Source organism: Tachyglossus aculeatus, chromosome 22, assembly GCF_015852505.1.
Source record: "Tachyglossus aculeatus isolate mTacAcu1 chromosome 22, mTacAcu1.pri, whole genome shotgun sequence".
NCBI lineage: Eukaryota > Metazoa > Chordata > Mammalia > Monotremata > Tachyglossidae > Tachyglossus > Tachyglossus aculeatus.
Window position 1 is genome coordinate 35,862,921 of NC_052087.1, and position 22,779 is coordinate 35,885,699.

General features: G+C 51.4%; 1 protein-coding gene across 5 annotated transcripts in view; it reads right to left on the bottom strand.

The window, feature by feature from the left end:
- Positions 1-9,323: 9,323 nt before the first annotated feature.
- SYT7 (synaptotagmin 7) overlaps positions 9,324-22,779 on the bottom strand; it is a 122,119-nt gene continuing 108,663 nt past the window's right edge. For all 5 annotated transcript variants that reach the window (XM_038764251.1, XM_038764250.1, XM_038764248.1 and 2 more), the window contains 4 exons: positions 19,726-19,895; positions 18,691-18,805; positions 15,252-15,451; positions 9,324-9,980 (listed from right to left, as the gene is read on the bottom strand). In XM_038764251.1, the coding sequence (XP_038620179.1) occupies positions 9,876-9,980; positions 15,252-15,451; positions 18,691-18,805; positions 19,726-19,895 (590 nt within the window). In that variant the 3' untranslated portion in view covers positions 9,324-9,875. The remainder of the gene's footprint in view (positions 9,981-15,251; positions 15,452-18,690; positions 18,806-19,725; positions 19,896-22,779) is intronic.

Below are 22,779 nucleotides of genomic sequence, written 5' to 3' on the forward strand. Positions count from 1 at the left end.
CCCTCTGCCTCCACCCTGCTCCCATTCCCCCATCCCTTCCCCAGGACCAAAACAACCACCAAAGCAATAAAGGCAGAATCAGGAGCTGCGGGTGAAATTGAGGTGGAGAGGATCAGGGAGGAAACTCAGGGATGCTGCCAGGGGACAGAGCCAAAGCAATGGATGGTTTTCCTTAAAAAAGGAAAAAAAAATGGCTGTAAACATAAATGATATTTCCTGGAGAACTATTCTGTGTTTCCCACACGCCTGTTTATTTATAACCCAGGGAGGGCACTGGGGCTCCAGCTGCTGTCTGTGCCTCTGTCTTTCTTTGTAACAAATTCGGAGCCCCTTTCTCTTTCCTGGTCAGCTGCGTGCTCTGCCTGTCCGTCTGTCCGTACTTTAATCTGGACAGAGCTCCGCTCTACGTCGGTCCGTTTGAACTTTATATTGCTTATCAGGCCGTGCTCCAGGCTCCCGCCGCTCTCTGTCAGTCTGAGCCGGCTACTATTGCTCTGAACTCAACTCTGCCTGGCCACCTAAGTTCTGTTCTTCGGGTTCTCCGTTCTGTCACGCTCTCTCTATCCTCAGTCTTCCGGGCTCTAGCTGAGTCTTCGTTCAAAGTTAGTTTTCCTCCTCCTACACTCTCTTGGAGTCTTTTTCTTTTCTTCTACTTTTCTTTCTGCCTTGATCATTTTCTCCCATGTGTTTCCCGTGTTACTCAGAAAAAACAACCGGCGGGTAAGGGAAAATCGACCTCCTGGAGACTAAGGAGATGATGCCATGGCTCTGTTTCCATGGTAATGGGTCATGATGTTATCAGCAGAGGCTGAAAGGTCAGATGGGCCCTGTTCAGCCAGAGCTGGACGGAGGAGGGGCGGGGGAGGGTGTGTGTGTTGGGGGGCGGGGGTGCTCTGGCAGGATCGGCCATGATAGGAAACCCTGGAGGGACAGAGAGGAAGAAAATCAGGGGGGGAGAGGTTACCCAGCGGGGCCTGAGAGACTCTCCCGGGAATATCTGCCCGCCTCAGCAGCTGGATCTTTCCGATTCCGGGTCCCGGGATCCGAGAGAGCAAGGTGCATTCCCACTGAAGAACTAGGGAGGTCTCCAGGCCCTCATCTCTTCCTCTCTTGGGAGTTGATTCCTCCTTGGGGTCTAATGCACGAGGATGCACCTGATGGAATCTTCTCTGGGTCTTTCCAGACAAGGGAATCTTAGGGGGAGCGAGGCCCAGGAAGGTGGTGCGGGAGAGGAGGGAGTACCGTGACTGAACTCCAGCTTTGAGCCGAGGACTTGGAGTCGTGACCCGCCCCCTCCACCTTCCCCTTCTGTCCTGCCAGGGCACAGAGAACACCCTGCTCTTCCACGGATGACTGGAGGGGATCTAGGAAAATAGGAGCCGTAGCGGAAGGTCCCTCACCTTCCTGAGTTGGCCCTGAGGTGGGGAGGAACAGAGGGGCTTGCCTACCCTTCCCTGCTCCCCATGACAATTCACCACGGCTTTTCTGTTCTCACAGGCAGGTGCCATTGTATAGGCAGGTGCTTTAAGCATTCTGACCCCAAAGAGCTAAGAGAGACCCCTGGAGAGCCCTGAAACGGTCGGGAAACAGAAAAGACTCCAGGAGAGGATGGAGCAGCGGGGGACTGTAACGTCCGAGAGACCAGGCCCATCCACGAGGGCCTGAGGGAGTTTAGGGAAGGAATTCAGAAGCAGTGGACTTTGAAAATGGAATTGAAGGAGGCGAAGAGATGCTTGGGAAAACATGGTCCATGCCTAGAATAACATGGAAGGGAGAAAGAAACTAAGAAAAGAAATGAGCAAAAGAGAAAGGGGGCTTGGAGAAACTTGTTGGCATCCATCCAGGACAACATCCTGTTGGCAACGGCCAAAGGATCTCATGTGCAGAATGACGGTAGCGCAGTCCCCGCCCCCCTCCCATCCCTTGCCCCGCCACTCCTGGGAGACTTTCAAAGGCACTGAAGTCCCCGAAACATGGTTGTCCGTGGTTCCAAAGGGAACTGAGATGGAGAATGAGAGAGAACAGATAGAGGGTGGAGAGATGGAGAGCCAGCGGGATGATAATATAATTGTTTAAGCCTTCGGGGTTGCAAGAGAGAACTGTGGTGGGGCAGAGCTCTCTGGTGAGGGCAGAAGAGGGGGAGAGCAGGCTGAGTATGGAAAGGACGACTCAGGGCAGAGACTTCAAGGAATTCCAGAGACTCTCTGGCTAGGCAAGAGACTACCCCTCTAGAATTGATGACTCCCCCGTCCTACTGCCTGCTTCTGCGAGATGATCTGGGCATGATTATGAATATTAGCGTTTATTAAGCACTAGTAGGTGCTGTACAGAACATTGTTAAATAGGGGTTCCTGCCCCAGGGGCTCACAATCTAAACAAGACAGACACACAGGACACAAACAAAGGAAGAGGAAGGGAGAAAACCCAAGGGGAAGACAAGCAGTCGTGTGGATCTGAGGACTGGAGCATTTGGCCATGTTAAATTGGTTCTGATTGTCTTAGGGGGCCAGGAGGTTTTTCTAGGAAGCAGAGTGTCTTGAGGAAGGATTGGAAAGAGGAGAAAGACACAGCTTCCTGATGGGGGATGGGGAAGGCCTTGAGATACAGAAGCAGAAGAAAGGGTCAGAAAGAAACTGAACTTACACCTAAGGCAAGAGCAGAGAGAGGGCGAGGGGGCCCAGGAGGAGTGGGACCCTCAGAGGAAAGGTCAGGAGGTAAATCTGAGAAGAAATTCTGTTCCTGTTGGATTGGGGTGAAGCAACTGGGCCTGGGGAAGGGGCGGGGGCTAAAACCCAAAGGGAAGCACTCAGTAAATATCACTGATCAATTCAATTGAATGATGGAGGGGGTCCTTAAGGAGCCTCGGACCGCAGCTAAGATTGGCCCTTCACAAACCCGACGGGATGATATTTGCGCAGGGACCATCTCTTCCAGAGAGAACTCCAGCTGGGAAGATCAGGTCCGGTGGACCTCAGCACTCCCTTTAGACTCAACCTAGGCTTCAACAGCCCTCTAGTCAGGCTCCCATTTGGGCATCGCAACAGAGAGGTTCACAGAGAGGGGGAAAAAGAGCCAGGTTTAAAGGGACATCACTGAGCAAAACTGGAAAACTGGAAGAACACTGAGTCCGGGAAAGGTATCTGCTGTAATCTTCGACTAGCTGGGTGCCCCACTCGCTCCGGGCAGATCAATCAATCGTATTTATTGAGCGCTTACTGTGTGCAGAGCACTGTACTAAGCGCTTGGGAAGTACAAGTTGGCAACATATAGAGACAGTCCCTACCCAACAGTGGGCTCACGTAAGCTTAGACCTGGTAGATAGCAAAGAGATGCGGCTTCAGTCCTGTGGGAGGGCAGACTGGTGAGAAACCGAAAGCTTGTACCTCGTTCATTCATTCAACCGTATTTACTGAGCGCTTACTGTGGGCAGAGCACTGTACTAAGCGCTTGGGAAGTACAAGTTGATGTTCATCTGCTGGCTAGCAAGGCGGATCTGACCTCTTCCTTTTGAAGCGCACAAGGCACTGCCCGGATCTCATCTCTTTAGGCCCCATCCTAACTCTGTGAGAGTTCCCGCCTGGTTTACGAGTGGGGAAACTGAGGCCCAGCAGAGGGGTGTGGCTTGCCTAAGATCACACAGCAAGTCAGAGGTCAAGTAGAGGCTAAAAATTCAGCCCTCGTGACTCCCGGTCCCGAGCTCTTTCAGCTACGCCTCGTCCCAAACCCTGGAGTCGGTACCTGGGATCCGGCAGGCTGATGGCAGCGCCGGCGTGGGACGTACTGGAGTAGCCCTCTAGCACTGTTCTCGACGTGGGCCGGCAGCCAGGCCCTGGCAGACCTACTTGGCCCGGTGCCCTGCTTTCCTCCACCTCACCCTCCCACTGGATATCTAGAAAAGAGGAGATGGTTGGCTTCGCTCCTCTGGTTTCCTTCATGGCTCCCGCTAGCTTCCTCCAGGATGGGGGTTCAATCGAGGCTTCCTGCCTAGTGTGTGGCCCTGTCACTCCACTGTGGCTATTGGCTCGTTGGCCTGACTTTCTGAGCGCTCTTTTTGGGGTAGGGCTGTGCCCCTCCTGCTACAGACAGCCAGAATTAAGCCCCCAGGTACCGGTCCTAGTTACTTCAAAGAGGCGCTCTCTCTATTTTACAGAGGACCCCGCAGGGTCCGGCAGGCTTGCGACCCAACGGAGGAGGAGAGTATTCGGGATTTAACTATAGCCTAAGACAGGTTCCCCAACATTTGGTCCCACCTTCTCTTCAGGTCACATTCCCAAAAGACACCGGTTGGGATAATTAGTCGGTGGCGGCTGGAAACTCACTAGCCCGGGCCCCGCTCCCTCTCCCCTCACGCCACCTCCTCAGGAGCACCCACCCCTCCCGCAGAGGAGAGAGGGCCGGGAACGGCGGAGAAAGCAGCGGAGGCTCTGCTGATTTACCGTCCTTTATTAATCAGAACCGGGGCCCCCTCCAGAAAAAGCGGGGCCTGTTCCCACAAAAATATGATTCTGCAAAGAGGAAATTCTGCTGGCTTAAAGGGTGTGTGGAAATTTTTTATGAGTTTTTTTTTCCCTTTTTTCAGTTTTTCTTTGCTGCTAATGTTACATTTTGGTTTTATTTCGTTGTTTTTGCGTTGTTGCTTTTTTTAAAAAACAAAACCAAACCACTCCGGCCCAGAGATGCGGCACGCCTCTTAAAGCCTAAACACGATAGAAACGGTGGCCAGCGGCGCCGGCCCCCTTGGCCTCGCCAGCCCCCGGCTAACCGGGGTCTGCCGGTTCCTTTTCTCCCCCTCTCTGGGATGCCAGTGGGTGGGCTGGTTCTGAGGGGGTGGGGTTGAACTTTGTACAGCAGTTACACGGGCATGGTCACAAGAAGAGATACCTGAACAAGATACAGCTAAGAGTTCTAAGGTTCAACAGGACCGCAGACCACTCTCGCACACTCCGACTGGACTAAAGGAACCCAGGTCATTCGGGCTGGGGGTGGAGGGGGGGAAGGAGAAAGGGGGCCGAGATCCCGACCTTGGCCGGGCCAGAAGGCCCCGAGGCGGGCGAGGAGAGTCGGGGAGGCGGGCTTCGCTCACAGCCAGGGATAATAATACTTTGCTCTTCGGTAGCACCTTACGAGTCCAAGGATGTCCAAAGCGCCTCGATACAGGTGGAGTTACTGCAGCCTCACAACCTTCCCTGTGAGGTAGGTGAAGTATTATTACCCCCATTTTACAGATGGGGAAACTGAGGCACAGAGCAGGTGAGGACTTGCCCAAGGTCCCGTGATGGGATGGTGGTGGGGTCGGCTGTGGAGCCAGGAGTCCTGGGCCCCGTTCTCTCCGCTCCCTCCCATCCCAGGCCGCCCCTCCATCCCTCCCTCATTGGGCTGCCCCCGTGATGTGGGCGATCCAGTCCCAAGTCCCCGCTTTGCCCCATCCTCCCTTCTCGTCGCAGATCTTCTAGTTACAGAAAAACAGAAAAGGGAAACAAAAATAGAACATTCAACTGGACTTCCCCGGCCCCTCCCTCCCCCTACATACATACAGACACACACCCCAAGCATACTCCAAAGTCCCTCTGGCCTTGGGCTACCCTCCTTCACCCTGGAGATTGGGAGGCGGCGGGCGTCCTACGTGTGGTTGTCCCCCTACCTCCTCCCCTGCCCCTTTGGGGAAATTTCACCCTGCAACTTCCCCGGAGGACCCCGAGAGGAGGGGGATTGGCCCAGAGCCAAAACCTGAGCCCTTGGAGGAGCCAGAGTCCAGTGGGTGGCCGGGTTCGAACCTCCCGTTCCAAAGACAACACCTGGAGAGCGTCTTTGCATCCGGCTGGCTGAAAGATGCAGGAGAGGGGCACAGAAGTAAAGAACGGGTTGTTGCTCCGCCCGGTTCGATACGATTTGGTTTGATCCCAAGGGGGATTCACTAGCTACTGAATGGCATGGAGGTGCTGGCTGGCTGGCTCCTCCTTCACCCTTCCCTACCGTCTTTGGATGGGGAGCAAACTCAAGCGATCCTCAAGCAAGGCCGAGCTGAGGGCACCGGGTTGTATAAAGGCCCGTAGATTCCCCAGTTCTTCCCACCCCTCCGATCCTCCTCTCTCCCTCTCTTTTCCCTTCCGATCTCACAGTTTCCCCTAACCTGGCCCTTTCGACAGCCCAGCCCTTTCCTGCTATCTTTGCCCAACCTTCTGTGTTTCTCCTTCGGCTTCCCTTTCTGCTCAAACCCAAACCACCATCCGCCACCGGACCCCGCACCTCAGATGGCCCACAAGCCCTTTTCTCCCCCACTTTCCACTCTTCCTGGTTTCAGGGTGAGGACGTCCAATTTCCCAGAGCCTCGTCAACCTTCCTCTTGGAGAGGGCCCTTGGTTCCAGAACCTGACAATTGCAGCGCTCGGGTGGAGACATCGGAGGAGAGGAAGGGTTGGGCAAGATCCCTGTGCTTTTCAGGGGGCATCCTGAGGCGGGGCGAGAATAGGTTGGCAAACCTTATTTTGTAAATGATGTGCATCTAGCTTTACTTCTATTTATTCTGATGACTTGACACCTGTCCACATGTTTTGTTTTGTTGTCCGTCTCCCCCTTCTAGACTGTGAGCCAATTGTTGGGTAGGGACTGTCTCTATTTGTCGCCGACTTGTACTTCCCAAGCGCTTAGTCCAGTGCTCTGCACACAGTAAGCGCTCAATAAATACGATTGAATGAAGGAATGAATGAATGAATGAACCCTCCCAGAGCAGAGGGCATTCTCAAACGCCGCGCAGCTCGGCGAACACCGGGAGTAGCCAGCGTGCCAGGGTTGGGCTGGCAAGATAAAGGTTGGTGCCTCTTCCTTCTCTCTCCGGCTTCCCGACCTCTCCTCTCGGCCCAGGGTGGATGCTGCCTGGCAACCCCTGCCAATGTGGATGGGCATCACCTAGAGAAGCAGCGTGGCTCGGTGGAAGGAGCACGGGCTTTGGAGTCAGAGGTCATGGGTTCAAGTCCCGGCTCTGCCAATTGTCAGCTGTGTGACTTTGGGCAAGTCACTTCCCTGCTCTGTGCCTCAGTTCCCTCATCTGTAAAATGGGGATTAAGACTGTGAGCCCCCCGTGGGACATCCCGATCACTCTGTAACCTCCCTAGTGCTTAGAACAGTGCTTTGCACATAGTAAGCGCTTAATAAATGCCATTATTATTATTATTATTGGCGGTGGGCCCGGCTCTTAATCCAGAGGGACAGGCCTGGTCTGTGGGGTGAGCGGGCCACCTAGTGGCTGGATCGGGGAGCTGCAGCCATACGCGCTGTAATAATAAAGATGGTACTTGTTGAGCGCTTACGCTGTGCAAAGCACTGTTCGAAGCGCTGGACACTCTTCTCCTGCCTCTCTCTCGGGACAGGATCCGTGGATCCTAAAAGGCCGCACCGACTCTAATAGGAAGAAGGTTTAATAATAATAATAATAATAATAATAATAATAATAATAATGGCATTTGTTAAGCGCTTACTATGTGCAGAGCTCTGTTCTAAGCGCTGGGGGGGGGGGATACAAGGTGATCAAGTTGTCCCACTTGGGGCTCACAGTCTTAATCCCCATTTTACAGAAGAGGTAACTGAGGCTCAGAGAAGCTAAGTGACTTGCCCAAGGTCAGACGGCAGACATGTGGCGGAGCCGGGATTCAAACCCATGACCTCTGATTCCAAAGCCCGGGCTCTTTCCACTGAGCCGTGCTGCTTCTCTATGTTTAGGCATCAGAGACTCACGCCGGATCCAAGGAGGGATGAGAAGAGGGAGGGATAAGTGTGGCAGATACTTAATGATCGTGATAATAATAATGATGGTATGTACTACGGGTCCGGCACTGTAGTAAGCGCTAGGGTGGAGACGAGCAAAGCAGGTTGGACACAGTCCCCGTCCCAAGTGGGGCTCACAGTCTCTCAGTGGAAAGAGCCTGGGCTTTGGAGTCAGAGGTCATGGGTTCAAATCCCGCTCTGCCAATTGTCAGTGGTGTGACTTTGGGCAAGTCACTTAACTTCTCTGTGCCTCAGTTATCTCATCCGTAAAATAGGGATTAAGACTGTGAGCCCCCAGTGGGACAACCTGATCACCTTGTAACCTCCCGAACGCTTAGAACCGTGCTTCGCACATAGTAAGCGCTTAATAAACACCATTAAAAAAACCCCCATTTGACAGATGAGGTAACCGAGGCCCAGAGAAGTGACGTGATTTGCCCAAGGTCACACAGCAGACACGTGAAGCAGAGAAGCAGCGTGGCTTAATGGAAAGAGCACGGGCTTGGGAGTCGGAGGTCGTGGGTTCTAATCCTGACTTCACCACTTTGCTGTGTGACTTTGGGCGAGTCACTTCACTTCTCTGTGCCTCAGTTACCTCACCTGTAAAATGAAGACTGAGAGCCTCACGTGGGACAACCTGATTACCTTGTATCAAGAACAGTGCTTGGCACGTAGTGAGCGCTTAACAAATACCGTTATTAAGTGGCGGAGCAGGATTAGAACCCAGGACCTTCGGACTCCCAAGCCGGTGCTCTAACCACTACGCCATGCTGCTTCTCTGACTGGGGAGATCCCAGCGCCCTTCAGTCCATCCCAGGGCCGTGAACTGGGGCTGGAGAACTGGGGACGGGAGAGCTTCGAGTTGGGAAGGGAGGGAAAGTGTCCGACAACCTTGCCTCCCTCCTGCCCTCCATCCCATCCCTCCGCCCAAGGGATTTCCAGTTTAGGCGACCACCCTGTGTCTTGGGGAGGCAGCCGGATCTGGAAAACTGGAATTGGCGGGGAACAAAGCGGCCTTCGGGAAGCACCCGATCCCCCGGTGAGCCGCCGGGGCGGGAAGGGGTGGACGGGACAGGGAATCCGGAGGAGGAAGAAGGATTGGCAAGGGCCTGGGAGGGGTTCTGCCAGCTGGGAAGGGGATCCGGGAAGACCGACTACAATGCCATGCACACTGGGAGCGCTCAACTAGTGATGCTGATGTGGCGACTGGGGCAGGCGGGCCTGGAAGGGGAGGCCTTGACGGGTGAGGCGGGCCTGGAAGGGGAGGCCCAAGCCTTCGGGGGCCGGAAGTCGTCTGAGGGGAGACCCAAAAAAGCTTTGGCTGCCAGAAGGAGGGAATCCCAAGCGTTCTTCCCTCCCGCCCTGGCCTTAATGGTCCTAAGCTGCTCCCTACAACCCAGGAAGTTGCCCTCATCTTCAGGGGGGTGAAGGATGAGGCCCTCCCCTGCCCTCCCCCCCAACCCCCATGTTCCTAGCCCCCCATCTTTCCTCACCCTCCCCCCCTGCCCACCCCTCCCAGAAGCCCCTGCTGTCTGCCCTAAAATGGCCCCCCAGACGGGGGCAAAAGGGCAGGGGGCTTCTCCAACACAACACGCACACACACAGGGCTGTTTTGGCCGCCCCTCAGCGCGCCGCCCAAACAGTTCCACCCCAGGGCCAACGAGGCGCCTCCGCCTCCCCTCCCCCCCCTCGCCTCAGGCCGGGGAGGGGGCGGGGCCCGCCCGGCCGGAAGAACCAATCGCGAGGGCCGGAGGGCGCGAGGCCCCGGGAGAGGCGGGAAAAAAAGGGCGGTGGCCGCGCATGCGCGCCGACCGCGCGCGCGCGCCCCCTGGCGGGGTCCTGAGGGGACGGTCCGGCTCCGGCCTTCCTTGGCTCCCAATCCTCAGCTCAGGCCAGTTAGGAAGGAAAGGGGGGAGAAGCAGGAAAATGGCTTCCAAGGCCCCGAAAGGGCCGGTGCCCCCCCCCGGAAACGTGGCGGAACGGAGTCCCGGGGCCCCCCTCCCCGACCCCCGAGTGGGGGAGTCGCCCCCGGGGCGTTTGTGCATAAAAGTGGTGATGGGGGCCACCCCAAACCGCAGGCCCATGGCTGCCCCCAGGGCCTCCCCTGGCCCAGCTCAGGCCTTCAGCTGGTGCCATTGGGCCACGGCCTGGCGAGGACGGGCGATCATGTCCTTCCAGTGCTTCACCTCCCCCGGGCCGCTCTTCCAGGACAGGTAGATCTGGAGGCGAGAGGGACAGAGCGTCAGGGTCGGCCGCCCTCCGCGGCCTCGCCGCCAGCTTCGGATTCAGAGCCCCGTAACCACGATGGGCTTCGTTCGTTCATTCATCCATCCATCAATCAATCAATCATCATATTTATTGAGCGCTTACTATGTGCAGAGCACTGTACTAAGCGCTTGGGAAGTACAAATTGGCAACACATAGAGACAGTCCCTACCCAACAGTGGGCTCACAGTCTAAAAGGGGGAGACAGAGAACAGAACCAAACATACCGACATACCAACAAAATAAAATAAATAGGATAGAAATGTACAAGTAAAATAAATAAATAAATAAATAGAGTAATAAATATGTACAACCATATATACATATATACAGGTGCTGTGGGGAAGGGAAGGAGGTAAGATGGGGGGATGGAGAGGGGGACGAGGGGGAGAGGAGGGAAGGGGCTCACTCTGGGAAGGCCTCCTGGAGGAGGTGAGCTCTCAGCAGGGCCTTGAAAATCCATCCATTCATTCGCTCGTTCAATCGTATTTATTGAGCGCTTACTGTGTGCGGAGCACTGGACTAAGTTGGCGACATATAGAGCCGGTCCCTACCCAACAGTGGGCTCACAGTCCAGAAGGGGGGAGACAGACAACAAAACGAAACATATTAACAAAATAAAATGTACAAATAAATAGAGTAATAAATATGTACAAACATATATACATTAAGCTCTTACTATGTGGCAAGCACTGTTCTAAGCACCGCGGCCTTATCCCACACATTGGTATTTGCTAAGCGCTTACTATGTGCAAAGCACTGTTCTAAGCACTGGGGAGGTTACAAGGTGATCAGGTTGTACCCCGGGGAACTCACAATTTTAATCTCCATCTTCCAGATGAGGTAACTGAGGCACAGAGAAGTTGAGTGACTTGCCCAGAGTCACACAGCTGACAGTTGGCGGAGTCGGGATTTGAACCCCTGACCTCTGACTCCAAAGCCCGGGCTCTTTTCCACTGAGCCACGCTGCTTCTCTGCCTTATCGGGGTGGAGGCTGTCCCCGTCCCACATAGGGTTCACGGTCTCCATCCGCATTTTACGGACGAGGGAACTGCAACACGGAGAAGTCAAGCGACTTGCCCACGGTTACAAAGCTTGGGAGTCGGAAGTTGTGGGTTCTGATCCCGGCTCCGCCACTTGTCAGCTGTGTGACTTTGGGCGAGTCACTTAATAATGATGGGATTTGTTAAGCGCTTACGATGGGCCTAGCGCTGTTCTAAGCCCTGGGGTAGATACAAGGCAATCAGGTTGCCCCATGTGGGGCTCACAGTCTTATTCCCCATTTTACAGATGAGGTAATTGAGGCAAAGAGTTCAGTAACTTGCTTAAGGTCACACAGTAGACAAGTGGCAGAGCCGGGATTAGAACTCACGACCTCTGACTCCCAAGCCCGTGCTTTTTCCACTAAGCCACGCTGCTTCTCTGTGCCTCAGTTCCCTCATCTGTAAAATGGTGATTAAGACCGTGAGCCCACATGGGACAGCCTGATCACCTTGTATCTACCCTCGAGCTTAGAACAGTGCTTGGCACATAGTAAGCGCTTAACAAATACCATCATTATTATTATTACTAAATGGCGGAGCTGGGATTAGAACACAGGTCCTTATCACTGCCAGGCCCACCTAGGCCATGCTGCTTTGATGTGCGCAGGGAACGTGTCTACCAACTCTGCTATACTGTGTTCTTGCAAGCATCTAATACAGTGCTCTGCACCCAGTAAACACTCCGTGAACACCAACGATCGATTGCCTTCTGACTCCCGGCCTCCCATGGTTGACTACTCTGGTTAGAGAAGCAGGGACCCAGTGAGAGAAGCCTGGAGGAGACTGCACTTTTGTGTTATATGTTGCTGATTCGTACTTCCCAAGCGCTTAGTACAGTGCTCTGAACGCAGTAAGCGCTCAATAAATACGATTGAATGAATGAATGAATTAAAGATCCCAGAAAGGGTAGAGGGGAAGAGATTAATGACACCTTATCCCCATTTTAGTGCCATCTGACCTTTGAGGAAGTAATATGTCAATGGTTCTTCCTCTTGGTGATCCCATTTTAATGGTGCTCAAGCCCTGATGTGGGTATTCGCACTGAGGGCCTGGCTGGGTGGGCATCTGAAACTTGTACCAGTGGCCTTTGCCCAAGGTTGTGCTGCTTGTAGCATAGAAGCCAGGCTTGGAAAAGAATACCAATCCCTGGGCTCTGTCAAGAATGGTACCCATTGCCCATAATAATAATGATGGCATTTATTAAGCGCTTACTATGTGCAAAGCACTGTTCTAAGCGCTCCCCAGGTGACCAACTGTCACCTGACTGCAACCTGAGGTCTTGAGAATTTCAGGTCTGAGAGTCCGTCCTCCTATTATTAATTCTTAGAACAGTGCTTTGCACATAGTAAGCACTTAATAAATGCCATTATTGTTATTATTATACATTATAATTATTATTGTTAAGCACTTACTATGTGCCTAGCACTGTATTAAGCACTAGGATAGACATGGAATATCAGGTCATTCATTCATTCATTCAATTGTATTTATTGAGTGCTTACTGTGTGCAGAGCACTGTCCTAAGCGCTTGGGAAGTCCAAGTTGGCAACATATAGAGACGGTCCCTACCCAACAGCGGGCTCACAGTCTAAAGGGGGTAGTAATAATGGTATTTGCTAAGCACTTACTATGTGTAAAGCACTGTTCGAAGCACTGGGGGGGGGGGATACAAGGTGATCAGGTTGTCCCACGCGGGGCTCACAGCCTTCATCCCCATTTTACAGATGAGGTAACTGAGGCACAGAGAAGTTAAGTGGCTTGCCCGAGGTCACACAGCTGACAAGTGGTGGAGTCGGGATTCGAACCCATGACCTCCGACTCCCAAGCCCACGCTCTTTCCACTGAGCCACGCATACACAGCTGGTGACTCATATGGGGCCCATGGTCTAGGTAGGAAAAAGTAATTTAGAGAAGCAGCGTGGCTCAGTGGAGAAGAGCACGGGCTTTGGAGTCAGAGGTCATGGGTTCAAACCCCACTCCGCCAATTGTCAGCTGTGTGACTTTGGGCAAGCCACTTAACTTCTCTGTGCCTCAGTTACCACATCTGTAAAATGGGGATTGAGACTGTGAGCCCCACGTGGGACAACCTGATCACCTTGTAACCTCCCTAGCACTTAGAACAGTGCTTTGCACATAGTAAGTGCTTAGTAAATGCCATCATTAAGTAAGATTTAAGCCCCCCATTTTACAGATGAGGAAACGGAGGCACAGAAAAGTGGAGTGACTTGTCCAAGGTCACACAGCAGGCAAATGGTGGAGCCAGAATCAGAACCCAGGCCTTCTGACTCCTAGGCCTGTGCTTTTTCCACTAGGCCACTGCTGCTGAGCTTCCATCAGGAGCCCGGTTGAATAAGAAGCAGGGTGGAGGTCTGGAAGGGGAGGAGGAAGGTATCTAGTCAAGGGCTGAAGGCAGCAGCCTTCTGTAAACCCACCATGGGGCAGCCCATGCCCCGAGGAAGAAGGCCTAATGCTTGTTGCCAGATTGGGCCTGGTGTATTCAGGGTTTGGAGATAGGATGAGGAAGTTCTACTTCCTTTCTGGCCCTGGGGGCCTGGCAAAAATGGAATTCTTCCCCGCTTGAACAGTTTGATTCCACTGTTACCGCAGGTAGCAACGGTTCAGAGAAAAACTAACAAGGCTGTGACTGACACTGGTATTGCCATGGCAACCTGGCAGGATAAACTTACTGCTTCACTGATTATTATTCAACCCCCAGGACAGAAGAGGGCCATCCAAGGGGGGCTGTACAGATGGAGTTGAAATGGATGGGGTTTGGGGTAAGGCCACTACCCTTCTCTTCTCTTCTAGTCTCTCTCTTCTCTCTCCCCCTTCTAGACTGTGAGCCCACTGTCGGGTAGGGACCGTCTCTATATGTTGCCAACTTGTACTTCCCAAGCGCTAGTCCAGTGCTCTGCACGCAGTAAGCGCTCAATAAATACGATTGAATGAATGAATGAATGAATGATGGAATAAAATAAAAAGGGCTCGTGATTTCTCTAGAAGATGTTCTGGGGTCGGTGGGAAAGTATAACAACAAAAAAAATCAGTGAAATATTGTGAAAGCAGAATGCCTATTCATTCCTAACTTTGTGATGGGTTGTGTCAAGGGAGTAATTTTTAAGCTGAATAAATAAAAATTTTGGAAAACTGGGATCGGCGGGAGCCAATGTCGGTATGTTGGCGAGGCCGTCCTGGGAAGACGTACACCCAGCCTGAAATCCAAAATGACCTCAATCAATCAATCAATCAATCAATCAATCGTATTTATTGAGCACTTACTGTGTGCAGAGCACTGTACTAAGTCTTGGGAAGTACAAGTTGGCAACATATAGAGACAGTCCCTACCCAACAGTGGGCTCACAGTCTAAAAGTCTATCAAAGTCTATAAAAGTCTATCAAAGGTGTGGGTGCATAAATGCTCCATCTGGAGAATGAAGGTGGGCAGACAATTACTCCCGATAGGACCTGCCTGGAACTCATTTTTCCTTAGAAGAACCAGTTTGTTTCTGCTTTAGGCCAGTCTGTCAGATGGGTGAATGTGGGGGATAAGGAGCCACAGTCCACTGGATCAAATCTCCCCCACCTTGGAAATTCACGGCTAAACGTTCTACCAAAATGCATAGTTCTTACCTGATAATCTTTTCTCCAGCAGGATTAGAAGGTGTCAAATTGTAATTTCTTTAGGGGGTGAGGAGAAGAGTCCAGAATAGGGAAGTTGATAAATTTGAAGCTGGCATGAGGAGCATTAGAGAGCAATGGGGGACTCTGTCTGACTTCCCTGGTTGGCATTTTTTTTTTTAGGTAAACAGTGTGGCTTAGTGGAAAGAATATGGGGTTGGGAGCCAGAGGGCATAGGTTCTAAACCAGCTCCGCCACTTGTCTGCTGTGTGACCTTGGGCAAGTCACTTAGCTTCTCTGTGCCTCAGTGACCTCATCTGTAAAATGGGGATTAAAAGTGTGAGCCCCATGTGGGACAACCTGTATCTACTCCACGCTTAGGACAGTGCTTGGCTCATAGTAAGTGCTTAACAAATACCATCATTATTAATTATTATTATCTGGACATGGAGTCGGGATCCTTCTCCTCCGGGCCTCTGGATTGATAGAGCTTCCACTCCAGCTGCCCTTAGGGCCTCTCCACCCCAAAGGATTGGTCTCCACCCCAGAGCCAGGGAGACCTACCTTGCCAATGACATCATTCCGGCTGAGCTTATCCTTATCCATGACCGTAATGATTATGGTTGTCTCCCGCAGCTTCTCCGTGGGGATGTCGAAGATGAAGGACTCGTTGAAGATGGGGTTCAGATTCCTCTTCATCGTCACTGTCTTTTTCTTCTCCACTCGCTTATCCTTATACATCAGCCACACCTTCACGTAGGGGTCTGCGGGGATGAGGGGAGGGAATGGGAATGGGGCCCTTTGGAGGTCCTTGGATCTCAAAGCGAGAGGGCTTTTTTTTTTTACCTCATTGCTAGGGTGGAGGCGGACCCCAAGCTCTTGCCGATGACTTTCTTGAAACTTTCCGCACCCCGTCCCGTCCCCTGGCAGGAAAATGACTCTTGGTCCCCATGTGTTATTAGGAACTTGAGATCCCCTTAGAAAGGAGGCCAGCACAAATCTGTCCTCTCCATGGGCTGGAGGAGGATGGACCTGGCCACCTCTCTGGGTTCTGGCTGATGTCTCTGCTCTCTGGGCAAGTTGGAGGAATCTCCAGGCTTTCTCGTTTGTCATACACAAATGTGGGGTTGTAGTAGCTCACGCATGTGTTTGTATAGCCTGATGGGTCACCATACATCCCAGTGTCAAAGTGTTGGATTCTACCACATGTGCAGTCGTGTGGTCTGTTGGGTTGTTCTTTATCTCCAAAAGAGGGAAGGCCAGCCATTCAGTCAATCATACTTATTGAGCGCTTACTGTGTGCAGAGCACCTTACTAAGCACTTGGAGAGAATGGGCAGGAATGCGTCTTGTTTGTTGTTATATTGTACTCTCCGAAGGGCTTAGTACAGTGCTTTGCACACAGTAAGTGCTCAATAAATACGATTGAACGAATGAACGAACAATACAACAGAGTTGGTAGACACGTTCCGTGCCCATAATGAGCTTAATTATAATAATAATGGCATTTATTAAGTGCTTACTATGTGCAAAGCATTGTTCTAAGCCCTGGGGAGGTTGCAAGGTGATCAGCTTGTCCCACAATCTTAATCCCCATTTTACAGATGAGGTAACTGAGGCACAGAAAAGTTAAGTGACTTGCCCAAAATCACATAGCTGACAATTGGCGGAGTCGAGATTCAAACCCATGAACTCTGACTCCAAAGCCCGGGCTCTTTCCACTGAGCCACGCTGCTTAGAGTTTAGAGGTTTACTCGTATCGGAGACATTCCTCACCCGGGGGAGGACAGGCCCTGAGACAGACTGCTGAGTGACCTTGGGCAAATCACTTCACTTCTCTGGGCCTCAGTTGCCTCCTCTGTAAAATGAGGACTCATTCAATCAATACCTGTTCTCTCTCTCTTTTAGACTGTGAGCCCACTGTTGGGTAGGGACTGTCTCTATATGTTGCCAATTTATACTTCCCAAGCGCTTAGTACAGTGCTCTGCACACAGTAAGCGCTCAATAAATATGATTGATGATGATGATGATGCGACAGGGACTGTGTCTGACCTGATGAGCTTGTATCTACCTCAGAGCTTAGTACAGTACAGAGAAGCAGTGTGGCTTAGTGGAAGGAGCACGGGTTTAGGAGTCAGAGGACGTGGGTTCTAATCCCAGCTCCGCCACATGTCTGCTGTGCGACCTTGGGCAAGCCACCTAACTTCTCTGTGCCTCAGTTACCTCACCTGTAAAATGGGGATTAAGACTGTGAGCCCCATGTGGGACAACAAGATGATCTTGTATCTACCCCAGTGCTTAGAACAATGCTTGGTACATAGTAAGCACTTAACAAATACCATTATTATTATTATTATTACTTGGCACAGAATAAGTGCTTAACAAATACCATAATCATTATTAATATCATTACAAACCTGCCCATCATGGGACAGAGGGTCCTTGGAGCTGCCCAAGGAGAAGTAGAGAGTGTCTACCAAGTCTATTGTAAGCTCCCAAACATTTAGTACAGTGCTCTCCACACAGTAAATGCTCAAACACATGGGTTTGGGAGTCAGACAGACCAGTATTCTAATCCCAGCTCTGCCATTTGTCTGCTGTGTGACCTTGGGCAAGTCACTCAACTTCTTTGGCATCGTGGATAAAGCACGGGCCTGGGAATCAGAAGGTCATAGGTGCTAATCCTGATTCTGCCACTCGTCTGATGTGTGACCTTGGGCAAGTCACTTCACTTCTCTGTGCCTCAGATACCTCATCTGTAAAATGGGGATTGAAACTCTGAGCCCCACGTGGGACAAGGGACTGCGTCCAACCCGATTTGCTTGTATCCACCCCAGCACTTAGTGCAGGGCCTAGCACATAGTAAGCGCTTAACTTACTATGTTAAGTCCCTCTCTCCATCCCTGCCATCTTACCTCATTCCCTTCCCCACAGCACCTGTGTATATGTATATATGTTTGTACATATTTATTACTCTATTTATTTATTTATTTATTTTATTTGTACATATCTATTCTATTTATTTTATTTTGTTAGTATGTTTGGTTTGTTCTCTGTCTCCCCCTTTTAGACTGTGAGCCCACTGTTGGGTAGGGACTGTCTCTATATGTTGCCAATTTGTACTTCCCAAGCGCTTAGTACAGTGCTCTGCACATAGTAAGCGCTCAATAAATACGATTGAAAAAAAAAACAAAACAAATACCCTAATTATTATTATTATTCTTTGTGCCTCAGTGACCTCATCTGTAAAACGGGACTCTGAGTCCCAGGTGGGACATGGACTCTGTCCAATCTGATTAGTTAGTATCTATCTATCCCAGTCCTTAATACTGTGACTGGCACATAGTAAGGACTTAACAAATATCATTAAAAAAATAAATAAACATCATTAATTAATTGATGGATGGATGGTACGGTGGAGGGGGGAAGGCCGTAGGTCATATTTTCCCCCGCAAAGTTGGAGGCTGGGATTGGGGTTCCAACAGCAAAAGAATGAAAGAGATTCAGTAATTGTCCTGATGGGGGGATGGAACTGCAGGAGCCCTCCTCACAAATTCCAGGAAATGGGGCAGGGTGTGACCTGGAAGAGAACCCTGGGAGAAGCCTTCTGGAATCATTACAGCTGTCTTTCCCTTTGGGGATACATGCCCAGGTGTCATGGCTGCATGACAAGCATGGGAAGCAGCGTGGCTCAGTGGAAAGAGCACGGGCTTGGGAGCCAGAGGTCATGGGTTCTAATCCCGGCTCCGCCCCATGTCCGCTGTATGATTTTGGTCAAGTCACTTCACTTCTCTAAGCCACCGTTCCCTCATCTGTAAAATGGGGATGAAGACTGTGAGCCCCACGTGGGACAATCTGATCACCTTGTATCCCCCCCAGCGCTTAGAACAGTGCTTGGCACATAGTAAGTGCTTAATAAATGCTATCATTATTATGGCTTCCAGTCCCTGAGAATAAAAATCCTGCCTCCCACTGCCTCCCCTCCCCAAGAAGCCCAGAGTACCTGAGGTTCCCCCGATGTCCATGGCTTTAAGATTCCGTGCTTTGATGATGTTCACGATGATGGAGTTGGAGGAGGGGTTATAGCAGAGAGACAAAAGCAGCTCCCCTCGGCTCCCCTGCAAGAAGTAATGGGGGCAAGGGTGGGAAGCGGGCTGAGGATTGGGTGGCAGGGCCCAGGTTTGTGAAGCGGAACATCCCCAGGCAGCTCTGCCTCGTAGTCTACTGAGTCAAGGAATCCTGCTAGGAAGCAACCTGGACACTGTGGTTCTGGAAGAGACAGGACGAGGAGGGGCCCCTCGGGGCTGCAGGAAACGGCCCCGCCTGGTTCAGGACACCAGACCCTGCTTTCGGTTCCTACCTCCCCCGAGACCAGATTCTTCCCGGGCAGGAAGCCAGAGGGCAAAAGCTCCGGGAAAAGAGGGCATTCAAAGGATTGGTGGCCTCGTGAAATGGCCCTAGTAATAATGGCATTTATTAAGCGCTTACTATGTGCAAAACACCGTTCTAAGCGCTGGGGAGGTTACAAGGTGATCAGGTTGTCCCACGGGGGGCTCACAGTCTTCATCCCCATTTGACAGATGAGGGAACTGAGGCCCAGAGAAGTGAAGCGACTTGCCCAAAGTCACACAGCTGACAGTTGGTGGAGCCGGGATTTGAACCCCCGACCTCTGACTCCAAAGCCCCTGGTCTTTCCGAACTCCGCTGCTTCTCCTAGAAGGACAGAGGCGGAGATTGGCATCTGGTCACTTGGGCTTCCTCCACTATTCTGGAGAAGGGCAGGCCTTCCCTACTTAAATGTCCTCTGGCTGCTGGGTCTAGGGGGCTGAGACCCTCCACTAGCTGCTCCAAATTCTCCGTCGGTGCTGAGGCTGTTCGGCTCACCTCCCTTATCCTTTTACCAGGGGTGCCCTGAAGGCGGTTCATCTATTATCCGACCCACCTTAGGGTCACGGTCCTTTCGGTTGACCATTGAGGAGCCTGCTCATCCCCCACCTCCCGTCCCCTCGGCCGGGGTGGGGCTGAGTACGCGTCTTACACTCCCATCGCTGCATGGCTTCAGCTCCTTCCAGAAAGTCTGCATCTGGGTCAGGTCCACTTTGTTCAGGGGGATGGACACCTCCCCGATGGGGTCATTGCGACTGAAGCGGTCGTAGTCCAGGACCTGGAGGTAGAGCACCCGCTGTACCACCTTCTCGTACGGGAATCCTGCGGGGAGCAACCGAGGAATAATAATCATAATAATGATGGTACCCGTTAAGCACTTACTATGTGCCAAGCACTGTTCTAAGGTGTTGGGGTAAAAACGAGTTAATCAGGCTGGACACAATCCCTGTCCCACATAGGGCTCACACTCTTAATCCTTGTTTTATTCTATTTATCAATCAATCAATCAATCAATCATATTTATTGAGCGCTTACTGTGTGCAGAGCACTGTACTAAGCACTTGGGAAGTACAAGTTGGCAACATATAGAGACAGTCCCTACCCAACAGTGGGCTCACAGTTTTTTAAATAATTTATTTTACTTGTACATATTTACTATTCTATTTATTTTCTTAATGATGTGCATTTAGCTTTAATTCTATTTGTTCTGACGACTTGACACCTGTCCACGTGTTTTGTTTTGTTGTCTGTCTCCCTCTTCTAGACTGTGAGCCCGTTGTTGGGTAGGGACCATCTCTATATGTTGCCAACTTGTACTTCCCAAGCGCTTAGTACAGTGCTCGGCACACAGTAAGCACTCAATAAATGTGATTGAATGAATGAATGAATGACCATCTCTATATGTTGCCAACTTGTACTTCCCAAGTGCTTAGTACAGTGTTCTGCACAAAGTAAGCGCTCAATAAATACGACTGAATGAATGAATGAATGAATGAGGTAACTGAGGCCTAGAGAAATGAAGTGATTTGTCCAAGGTCACCCAGCCGACATGTGAAGCAGAACAGAGACGCAACATGGCTCAGTGGAAAGAGCCTGGCCTTTGGAGTCAGAAGTCATGGGTTCGAATTCCGGCTCCACCACATGTCTGCTGTGTGACCTTGGGCAAGTCACTTAACTTCTCTGAGCCTCAGTTACCTCATCTGTAAAATGGGGGTGAAGATTGTGAGCCCCACGTGGGACAACCTGATCACCTTGTATACCCGCCCCCAGCACTTGGAACAGTGCTTTGCACATAGTAAGCGCTTAACAAATACCATTATTATTATTATTATTATTATGTGGCAGAGCCGGGATTAGAAGCCATGACCTTCTGACTCCCAAGGCCGTGCTCTATCCACTAATCCATGCTGCTCGTAAGGACACACCTGCAATGCCTGGAATCCTGGAATTCTGGGTCCTCCCTGGAGCAAATCAGCAACATCCCCCAGATCAGCCCGAGCACCAGCCTCCTATGTATTGTCCAGACTGGGATGACCTGATACCCTGCATCCTTACAATTGTCTCCAATAATAATAATAATAATAATAGTGGCATTTATTAAGTGCTTACTATGCGCAAAGCACTGTTCTAAGCGCTGGGGAGGTTACACGGAGATCGGGTCGCCCGACGGTGGGCTTACAGTATTAATCCTCATTTTACAGATGAGGGAACTGAGGCACAGAGAAGTTAAGTGATTTGCCCAAAGTCACACAGCTGACAAGTGGCGGAGGCGGGATTAGAACCCACGACCTCTGACTCCCAAGCCCGGGCTCTTTCCACTGAGCCACACTGCTTCCCCAAGGCAACTGGCTTTGGGGTGGGGGCACTTGGGGAGGGGAAGCAGGGTCCGAGCTGTTGCACCCACAGGAGAAGACCTGATGACCAACTTGGTCCCACCCCTCTTCCACGGGCCGGGCTGAAGTGCCTGAGTGTACCTCAGCACGATGATCAGTGCCATCCATTGACTTACTGGCAGGACCCTTGGCTTATTCCTGCTTACTGAGAAGCAGCATGGCATAGTGGATAGAGCACGGCCCTGGGAGCCAGCAGGTCATGGGTTCTAATCCTGACCCCACCACTTGTCTGCTGTGTGACCTCGGGCAATTCACTTCACTTCTCTGGGCCTCAGTTACCTCACCTGCAAAATGGGGATTGAGACTATGAGCCCTCTGTGGGACAGGGACTCTGTCCAACCCAATTTGCTTGTATCCACCCCCGCGTTTAGTACAATGCCTGGCACATAGTAAGCGCTTAACAAATACCATTATTATTATTATTAGTTCCTTCCCTGCGATTTGGGGGATGGGTTGGAGTGTCCACACCAGGCCTCCTAGTCTGAGGACCCTGCAGGGTGTCCTGGGAGGGGAAAGGGGAAAGGCTAGTGGCTTCTCACCTCCCTCCCCAGAGAGTTCAGGTCTCCCTTCTGTGGGATTAGGGATTCAGCTCAGTCCACAGAGCATTGTTCTAAGCGCTGGGGAGATTACTAGGAGATCAGGTTGTCCCACAGTGGGACAACCTCAGTTCAGCTCAGGGCCTTTGGACCATAAGCCATACCTCTCTTCTCCCTGGGAAGATCCAGATCTGCCCCAGTCTTCCCAAATATCCAAGATAACAGGTCATAGAAAGCGGGGCTAAACAAATGCCCAAGAGGTCATCTAGTCCATTTCCCGCCCTCTGTGAGGGACTGCTCCAGTAGATTCCCAGCAGATGTGTGTCTACCCCATGGTGAAATATGACATGGGGGACTGTACTACCCAGCCTTCCAGGGATTCCAGACCCACAGTTTCACTGCCTTAAGGCAGGCACTGAATTAATATTGAAAATGGTTTTCAGAATTCACCTGCCTGGAAAAATTTCATTTGTTCAGGAAAAGTTGCATGGCCTAGTGGATAGGGCAAGGGTCTGGGAATCAAAAGGATCCTGGGTTCTAATTCCATCTCTGCCACTTTTCTGCTGTGTGACCTTGGGCAAGTCACTTAAGGTTTCTGGGCCTCAGTTACCTCATCTGTAAAATCGGGATTAAGACTGAGCCCTACGAGGGACAGGGACTGTGTCCAACCCAATTAACTCATATCTCCCCCAGTGCTTATTACAGTGCTAGGCACATAGTAAATGTTCAACAAATAATAATAATAATGATGGTATTTGTTAAGCGCTTACTATGTGC